Source organism: Montipora foliosa, chromosome 4 (assembly GCF_036669935.1).
Source record: "Montipora foliosa isolate CH-2021 chromosome 4, ASM3666993v2, whole genome shotgun sequence".
NCBI classification, from domain to species: Eukaryota; Metazoa; Cnidaria; class Anthozoa; order Scleractinia; family Acroporidae; genus Montipora; species Montipora foliosa.
The window spans coordinates 31,787,554-31,797,553 of record NC_090872.1 but is presented as its reverse complement, the minus strand read 5'-3'; the positions used below and the strand labels follow the sequence as shown (position 1 = coordinate 31,797,553).

Below are 10,000 nucleotides of genomic sequence, written 5' to 3'. Positions count from 1 at the left end.
TTGTATTTGATATATTATTATTATTATTATTATTATTATTGTTCTCTCTAACGAATGCTCTACATTCTTAGAAATGATGAATGACATTGGCATTGACAAAACGCAACAACACTATATAATCAAAAAAAATGATAAGTCTCGCCATTAGAGCAACATATTTTATATTCTGTCGTAGAAATAAGACTTGGGATAGCCCAGACTTAATAAAACTGTAATATATATATATATACATATATATATTTTTTTATTCATTTGTAAATACAGTATACAAGTGTATCACTCAATTTCAAGTAGCCAGTTGTTAACTGCCTATACGTAGAGAGATTTACATGTACAACTGTATTCTAAGACAAATAAAGTTTCCATTATTATTATTATTGTTGTTGTTGTTGTTGTTGTTGTTGTTGAGGTGGAATGTGAACGAAAATCAAAGGACCATACCTTTTTCCCGAATGTTTGTGCAACAGACTTTGCAAACTCCTCAGCTGAAACATCTTAAAGTAGAGAAAATATATACCAGTAAGTCCACAAACTTCATTAGAGACTCAGATGTTACCCCAAACACTTAAATTAATAAAAGAACTTGAGAGAAAACAAAACAATGACATAATTCCCAACACCAAATTATTCAATTTTGTAGCGGAAGCCAAAAATCAATGATACAGTGAGCATTACAATAACTCACCTTTCTTATTAAACTGTGCCTGTGCAAAAGAAATTAAAAATAATTGCAGTATTATTAACAAGTAATGCCACAAGGATTCACTTGAGATGCATTGCTTTCATGTCACAAATAAATGATTTATTATTACTGATGAATATAACTCAACTAATATCAATTAATAATTATTATTATTATGCATGCTGATGGAATGTCATTTTCTTTGCAGTGGTTACATTACGGAGTTTGAGAATCGACTGAAGAGGAATAATCGGTAAGGTATTACCTTCTAATAAACTCACTAACAATAAACACTATACATTCTATTGTTAGATGAGTATTTAAATTTATTGTTAGATCTATGCTATTCAATAGCACCTGTATTTTAAAATTACAAGTCTTATTATTTTAATTTACAGATACTATAATAATCAAGTGCAACAAAAATTCTTCCCCAACATAATTTAACTAGTGACCGAAAAATAGAAAAAGAAAGGAAGATGGAAAACTTTCAACAACCTTCAATTTAACCCTACCTTAGCCTACAAAATTAATAAATTCTCCCCAGTTATACTCTCCAGGATTCATTTTTCAGGGGAGTGGGCGTGAATGGAATACTTGATTGAAAAAGTGCGCACAACACCTGGTCCATGTATGGCAATTCAGCCAGAAGTGTCAAAAATGGTTTCATTTCTGAAGATTATATAGAGGACATTACATGGCCGTGCGGAGATACAAAATTTCTCTTCAAGTGCTGAAAACTATTTCATGAGTGAGCGTAGCGAACGAGTGAAATATTCTTCAACACGAGAAGAGAAATTTTGTATCTCTCCATGTAATATTCTATTTATTATATAAACACCAAGTGAAATACTACATCACTTCACAAAAGGCATCAAAAGGCGTGATTTTCGGATGTAACCATAGCAACAGTGATCTTTTCATGTGTGGAAATAACACGTTATCTTCACGTGTGAAGATATTATGTTTTTGCGCACAAGCTCACTTGGTACTTCATTGGTGTTTATAAATATAATAATAATTATTATTATTATAACCAACTGGCCTTTTATGTTAATTAATACTTTATCCCAATAGACTCCTGGGGGTGAGACTTAATAGATTTACTCTGTCTAACGCCAGACGATTTTAATTGTCAATACAGGAAGTTCAGGAGTCAAAGGGGTTATATACTTACATCATCTTCTCCACCAGCAGATTTATCAAAGTAACTTGATGAATTCCTGGATTTCTTCCTGTCCCTTTCTCTTTCCTTTTCCTTGGTACGAGATTTCTTTTCGTACTCCTTTGTAGTCTCAGTTGGATCATACTCACCAACATCCCCAAAGATACTGTGAAATTTAAAGTAATACAATTTATGTTTTACAAACAAGTGACTTATGCTGGTCTCCGAGAAACATGCTAGAGGAATGACTGTCAGCCACTGGTAGGGAAGAGCTCAAGATCAATACGCTTGGAATCACACCAGGGAGGGGATCCTCTCTCCTGAGTGAGGGCACCCTGGATAAGGTTGTGGATTTTCAGTAGAGGTGAAATAATAATTTTATTAGAAACCTTGTGGGGAAAAAAACTAGTTCAAAGCCTATAAATGTTCATTTAGAACAGTAAGACATTAAAAAGCTAATAGTCGCAAGAATTCCTAACAAGAGACAGAAGTTCATGTCATTGGAAAGTTTTCTTATCATTTTTCCCTTTTCATTTCATTGTTTATTGTATTTTAATTGCACCTTCCTACCTGTCATCAGCCCCAGTTGGACGCACTTTCTGTCCAGATTGCTTTTCATTCTTCTCCTTTTCTTTTCCTGGTATCAGAATGAGTACATGTAGTACTATTATTTTAATAACTTTGGGTGCTCTTCTTAGTTCATTAACACCCAACTGAAATTTCTGTGCTTCTCATCCCATTTTAACCTATTGATATACAGCTGTAGCCTAATTTCTTCAATTTTTCCCATTTGTGAAGACACGCAATCAAACCTTGTTTTATACTACATATATATGTTTTAAGAAACTCTGACTGATAATATTATGTAACAATTATTCGCCGAAGGCGAAGTGAATATTGGGGAATATTGGGGAGACATAGCCAAGGTAAATATTCAAAGTGCCCCTGTGACCAAAAAATCAATTCATATTTTTCTTTGGATTTCAAAACTATGTTAACAAAACACTAAGTGACCCACATTTTAAGCCTTGATTTAAAAAAGACACCTCTTTATTGCCAACGAGTCAGGCCTTCTGAAGACAGAAGGCCTGGCGAGGCGGCAGCTTATAGAGCCTCGAGAAGATTTTTAGGTGGACGAAATCTCAGAAGCGCTTCAAATTTGAGTGTAATGTAGACCAAAAGCTGTAATGTAGACCAAAGCGATGACATGTTGACCGTAGCGATAACCAATGAGAGTGCCGCACGAGTACGCCGCGTGATGTTTGCAGCCGCCAGGCGCCAGATCACGCAAGCTTGGCTCGTTGGCACTTAAGCGACAGCTATAACTAGTTTAACTGTAATTTTCCTATTTAATGGTCCGCCATTACTAACATTATGTTCTTGAGAGAGCTGGATTGAGGAGAAAATGACGTCAAAGGCTCACTAGTTTAAGAATGCAATACGTGTGTACGCAGCAGAATTAATATGCAGCACAGGGGTTTTGGGCTTTCAGACTTTTAAACTCACGCTTTGCATATATAATAAGCTGCGTTCACACGCTGAAATTTTAAGCTAGTGAGCCTCTGACGTCACTTTTCCCTGGATCCAATCATCTGAGGTCCAATCGGTCAGTTTTGAACGTGAGTAATGGCGGACCGTGAAATCCAAAACTTACACTCAAAGTAAACGGCCTTTGGATAAAAATCAAAGCTCAAAATTTTGCCAATCAGGTGTTAAGCAAACACACTTTCAAAATCTGAAGGAAAAAAGGAAGTGGTTTTTTTTATCACAGGGGCACTTAAACAACTATTCACCAAAGTTATCCAACGCTAGACACCGACACTGAGGTGAATAGTTGTTTTAGTGCATACTAAAACAGTGAGATAATATACAGCACAAAAAATTAATTTGGATGTTTTCTTCACTTGTCACGGATGCAAATCAGGACGCCATTTTTTCCCGAGTTGCTCGGAGGTAAATAGAACAGGATATTCGGAGTTTGATGAGCCAATCAGCGCCGCGTTCAACGCTATCTACTTTTTTAGTATAATATTATACCTACTAATCCCCATTAGCTAGCCACCTCCACTTCGGTGAATAGTTGTTAAATATTCACCGCTGAAAATTATACCAAATATATATATCCCAAGATGTATCTGAGATATATATAACACGGGTACTTTTTGAAAAGTAAAAAAACTATTGTTCGTTGACTTTACCTCTATCCTTCTTCTTGATCTTCTTTCCTGCCCTTGTGCCTTGCCTCAGGTAGAGTAAAATCTGAGTCAGTTTGTTGATGACTATGTCATTTGTCGTTAAAGTGGCTTGTGTCTAAAAGAAACAGTGAATCAAACAAACTACTTTCAAAGTGCATGTAATACAATACTATTCATTACATGGGCATTTTTGCCTTTTGCTGTTTTTCCTCCTATTGTGTTCCTTAATTAATTAATACCGTCATGGCTTCACTTTATGCAGTCTTCAAGCCTACAATCTTGGCTTTTTGGACAAAATAATTCTTTAAAGAATAATAATAATTATTTTGATGAATGAATGAAGAAAAAATAAGAAGATAATTATTTTTATTTAGTTGTACTGTAGATAAAATTTTATTTAATTGCTTGAATTAATTCCTCAGAAGCTAACCAAGCCTTACAAGTACCGTAAATGACTCCGTTACCAAAAATTGGTCTCATACTTTTCATTCCATTATTTTCTCAACCAGCAGCTCCTGTACAATGTATTTGAGAACAAGATTGAGTGGAACTAGCTATGACCCTAACCTCAATTCCAGGACAATCTGCTTTACTTCTGATAAGGGTTGTAGGAATATCACTTTCAGCATACTCATCTTCCACATCAAACACATAGGCCTGCAAAAAGAATTACACCATAGTGTGTGTGATATTAAGTTTACGGGAGTCAGGGTGGCTTACCGGTTATCAGCCATGCCTCCCACCCCTGCGATCTGGGTTCAACCCTCGGCCCCGAGGTCGTATGTGGGCTGAGTTTCAGCCAATCTCACTCTGACTCCAAAGGTTTTTCTCCCGGCCGTAGCCCGGTTTTCCTTCCTCATCAAAATTGATCATTAAATTACATCTGCCTGTGGGCCGATACCCTCAACAGGGATAACCTCTCTTCCCTTTCATTGAAGTGAATGAATTAAGTTGGTATTATGATAATTTTATTACGGTTGCAGTCAGTACAACATTCATATGGTGTTTTCAATTGGAACAAGGTTTTTCAATTTCAACTCCTGGATTACTAATCTCAACCCTGATTACTAGTTTGCATGCCCCACTACTGCAATACAGGTCCGGGTTGCTTGAAGCATTGAGCCTTAAATAACATGAACACCTCTCAACCCATGGGGAAGCACTAACCAGGCTTTGAGCAACCAGTCCCCGGACAGTTGCAAAACTAGGCCGATAAACAAGTTTCAGGCAACATACCATACTATGAAGTTGAACATCCTGCATTATTACAGCTACATGTAGGACATTTTGTTGTAATGAGGGTGAATTAGTTCAACAGGTTTATTTTTGGTGGTACAAAATTTGTAATATAAAGAGGACAGTAGGTACAGTGGTACTTTTAAATTAGAGCAGCCTGTCATACTTTGTATGAAACCAGACCAAACATGACTGTTGTAGCTTGACAGCATCAAGCCATGAATTGCTGATAATTATTATTCTATTTTTCCCAGAGAGATTTTTCTCCAGATACATCTATAGCACTAATGATACAATGCTAGCAGAATTCCACTATTGTCATCTTTGATCATGCATCCAAGGTATTTATAAAAGTTATTAGCTGAGCCCAGCATCGCATCGCCCTTTTCTTTAAAAACTCATGCAACTGACTGACTGGAAGATGACACAAGGATAAACTACATTGTAAAGTTGACCCCTTACCATGCGTCCTGGTTGAAAAAGTTCATTCCTCTCAGGTGGTCGACTTCTAAACAACGCTTTGTATACCTTTTGGCCTTCAACGAGAGAGTACAAGGATAACTATGTCGTTCAGTACATGTAGTTTTATTGACTACATGTAGCTTACACATGTACCAAGGTTAAGTATGTCGATTCAAAAACATAAATTAAAGGAAGGAGAGTTTGAAGTTGGGGTCAGAGTACTTGCCATTTATGAGTACAGACAAAACCTCGATTATCTGGACCTCGATTATCCGGACTTTTTCTCTACTCCCAATTTTGTCATGAATATTTATTAGTCATGATCACAATCATGATGTCCTTGAAGCGTAAGCGATCCATTCTTTCAATAAAAGATAAACAAGCTATAATTTTGCGATTAGAGAAAGAAGAAAAAGGAACCAATTTGTCAGCTGAATACCGTTAGTAAACCGCAGATATCTGATATCTGCAAGAGCAAGGAAAAGATCACAATGTTTGCCGACATATGTACAGGTATTCACAACGGACAGTGAAGATGTAGACCATATTGTTTTCCAAACAATTTGCAATTTTTTTGTTTCTTAATGTAATCAGTCTTTGTTCCTCATTAATATTCATGTTCTCAATTATTCAGACTATTTCGTCTAGTCCCAACGAGTCCGGATAATCAAGGTTCGACTGTACCGTAAACACCTGCAGACAAGCTGCACCCTAGATTTAGCAGCTCAATTTTTGAAAAAGAGGTTAAATTTGAAAGAAATCAAAAGAAGTTTAAAGTCCAGTTTTTGGAAGTCTTCTTCATCCACTGTTCATCGAACATAAACTCACTATTAATATTGAAACGGAAAACACTTCAAAGTCTTACCCACAATTTTAGCACTTCAATATAATGAACAGCATTTCTACCAACTTTGACATATGGTTGATCCTTGTCTGGTAATTGTTGACAGGAATTTCTTCATTTAATTCAACACAGTTTTTCCACAGATTTTTGCATCACAACAAGAAACATGAGCGGAACGTGCGTAGCTTAGTAACCAGGTATTAGATCAGACACTGGACACTGGAAGCAGCCCTTTTTCAAAAGTCCCCACAGATAAGCCCCACCTCCAATTTCTAGCAACAATTTTAGAGGAAAAGGTGCGGAGTATCTTCAGGTGTTTACGGTATTGTCTGCTCTGAGAGGTTTTTCTAAGGTTACTCTGGTTTTCCCCATCAAAGGCGACATTTACTACAAATCTCAGCCGAGTACTACACTGTGAAGTTTTGCTTGACAAAGTTTCAATTTTTGAGTTCCCTTATTGTCAAGGGCAACTTGCTTTGCAAGAGTAACTTTTAGGGCCTTGACATCATGAGCAATGAACCCTGCCAAAATCTAATGGCAATCGTTAAATCAAACTGGTGCACTGTGACCATTATCAGTTAAATGATGTCAAAACCCGAAAAGTTATCCTTGGAAACAAAGTGATTTGCCCTTGACAACATGGGAACTTTAATGCTGGAACTTTGTCACTAATCCAGCTATCGTGACATACTCAACTAAGAATCATAGAAACCTTTTTGCCCGTCGGGAGGAGGGGGGGGGGGGGGGGGGAGGGCCCATTATTGACCAGTGAAATTAACTGGTGTTAGCCAGAGTGAAATCTGCCAGTTCACTCTCCAGAGCCAGAGGCATTCTTCACTGATGAGTAAGATTGTCTGGTGTTAAACACTTGAACCTAAAGGCACGTTTACACAGAGCAAAAATGGCACAGGCCCGACAAAAACTGGAACGGTTCCAACAGTTTTTACAAAGAAACAGTGAACTTTTATCCGTTCCGCAAAGGGTCCATAGGCACCTATGGACCCGTCGCGGAACGGATAAAAGTTCACTGTTTCTTTGTAAAAGCTGTTTGAACCGTTCCAGTTTTTATCAGGCCCGTGCCCTTTTTTCTATGTCGTGTAAACGCCCCTTTAATGTAAAATCAACGTGTCACTCTTTGGTGGGGGAGGCTGAAGGGTTGGTCTGCTTTGATTTGATTTTCTTCTACTCCACATTCTCCTGAATAATTAGCTAGCAAGGCACTAGTGTTCAGCTATATGAGAGATAGTTAATTAAGGTAAAAGTGATTCTTAATTAATTCTTAAACAATCGTACTAGTGCAGTGATCTACAAATTGAGCTATCAAGGCCAACTGGGAGCTTTTCACTGTGTGGGTTCATGATAAACCTGTAGAGGATTGATATACATGTACAGGGAAGACAGAATATATGAAGTCATGGAAAATTCTCTCCAAAGTTTAAATTAATCAGTATAATTAATTCTGTGTTCCACACTAAAGTGATTCTTATGACTATGTTGTTGTAGGATGTAATACATCTACATAATGTACACATAGTAGAACTCTTGTTTCTTGGAACAATTCAGCCCTAAATAAATGCAAGACAGTGAAAAATTCAATGCCTGACATTAAAGCAATTTTGACCCCAAACGGTGCGACATGTAGGTTACCTAATTTGGAAGTAAATTCAATCTCGTCACCATTGTCTTCTTCTTCCCTGTAGAAAATAGGAATAGTTGGTAATCATTAGACAAAACCCTGTGTGATAAAAATAATTTTATTTATACTTAGGTAGCAACAAAATAATGGAAGATTGTCAGCAACAGGCAAAAGCAAATCAAGATCCTTGTAAAAGTACACCTTTGGGCATTTTAGAACCATCACTTCTCTAAATAAAAAGTTGACAAAATGCAGTGCTGTCAATAAACGGAAGGAGCAGGGGATTCCCTTGGCTATTGCTACAAACAGGATGCAAAATTGGCGAGACACTCCCATTAAAAAACAGCTTTCCTAGCTACCAATACCCGCCGCATCTACAATTCCAACCTTTCCCACTCCCCCCATCCCTCTTCTCCATTCAATGTTGACTGTTAACTTTAAGTTTTCAGCAATTATTGTATTGCTAGAAACATTGACAAGGGGGGAGGGGGGCTGCAGTGTGGGAGATAACAGGTACATTAATAACACATCAAGAGTTGAAGTGCCTCCACTAATTTTGCAACTTGTTGTAGCATGACACCCTAGCTATGTTCGTAGTACAATAGAAAGCCACTTTACTGCTTGGTTAACTGCCTCTAATAACATAAAACTGTACCCAGCTACTTGAAATCTTGGTGACCATCCCAGCCAAAAATAGCAGAAAATTCTACAAGTAAGCTGACAGACACACACACACACACAAGAACACAAAGTGTCTTAATTTAGAAACATACTTATCCTTCTGTTTATATTTTGCTTTTTTTACATTCAGTTCTTCATCTTCTTCTTCATCCTCAGCAATTTCACTACGCACCTTAACAATGCAGAAATAATGAAATGCAACTTATTTTTATACAGTTATGGTTTAATTTACTTTGGATTGAATTCTATTAAAACCTGTTTCTATTTTTATGAGACATTCTTCAGTTCTGACATTATTATTATCTTCTATGACTATAGAAAAATGCAACTGACTCCTTAGAAATATCTTAGAAATTTCGAAACAAATTCAAACAAATGACCCAAACACATGCAGTGCTAACTAAAGCTTTTTGCCTAACTTGTGAATTATGAGTTTTTACTGTAGTTGGTGGTTTTAACTTGATTATTTACAATCCTTTATAGCATAATTTATAGAATTTATCACATACACTGTTGAAATGATAATGACCTCATGATAGAGGGAAATGTCATCAATCATTAGCTTTGTGAATTTCTATCTTAAACTGTTTTAAGGAGTGTTTTATCACATAGAAAACAATATTTTATTTGAAATGCTTTGACCAAAAACTAAAATTATGGTATAACAAATATACCTTAATATGTTATGTTAGTATACATGTACAGTGTATCTCTCCTTTCTAAAGACTACAAAATTAATTATTAAATATATTGTTACTTTCTACATGTAGGTGGTTACATTTAGTTATAAAGTTATTTTTACTAGACAGAATGAGAACAAAAAGTTAAAATAGGTGATAACTAAATGTAACCACCTACATGTAGAAAGTAACAATATATTTTAATAATTAATTTTGTAGTCTTTAGAAAGCAGAGATACACTGTACATGTATACTAACATCGGTATATTTGTTATACCATAATTTTAGTTTTTGGTCAAAGCATTTCAAATAAAATATCGTTTTCTATGTGATAAATCACTCAGGGTTTGTACTTTTTTGCATCCTAAAATTCTGTGACTTTGCCAGCACTGTCAAGGAGCAAAAAAGACAAAATCCAT

At 36.2% G+C, this 10,000-nt stretch overlaps 1 protein-coding gene across 1 annotated transcript in view; it reads right to left on the bottom strand.

Annotated features, from left to right (window-relative positions):
• Positions 1-10,000, bottom strand: part of LOC138000621 (protein Red-like) — a 27,347-nt gene that overhangs the window by 10,321 nt on the left and 7,026 nt on the right. Inside the window, exons 8-16 of the mRNA XM_068847164.1 lie at positions 8,994-9,073; positions 8,232-8,278; positions 5,741-5,814; positions 4,610-4,699; positions 4,046-4,157; positions 2,418-2,484; positions 1,860-2,013; positions 686-704; positions 442-494 (exon numbers count right to left, since the gene is read on the bottom strand). Coding sequence (XP_068703265.1) covers positions 442-494; positions 686-704; positions 1,860-2,013; positions 2,418-2,484; positions 4,046-4,157; positions 4,610-4,699; positions 5,741-5,814; positions 8,232-8,278; positions 8,994-9,073 — 696 coding nt within the window. The remainder of the gene's footprint in view (positions 1-441; positions 495-685; positions 705-1,859; positions 2,014-2,417; positions 2,485-4,045; positions 4,158-4,609; positions 4,700-5,740; positions 5,815-8,231; positions 8,279-8,993; positions 9,074-10,000) is intronic.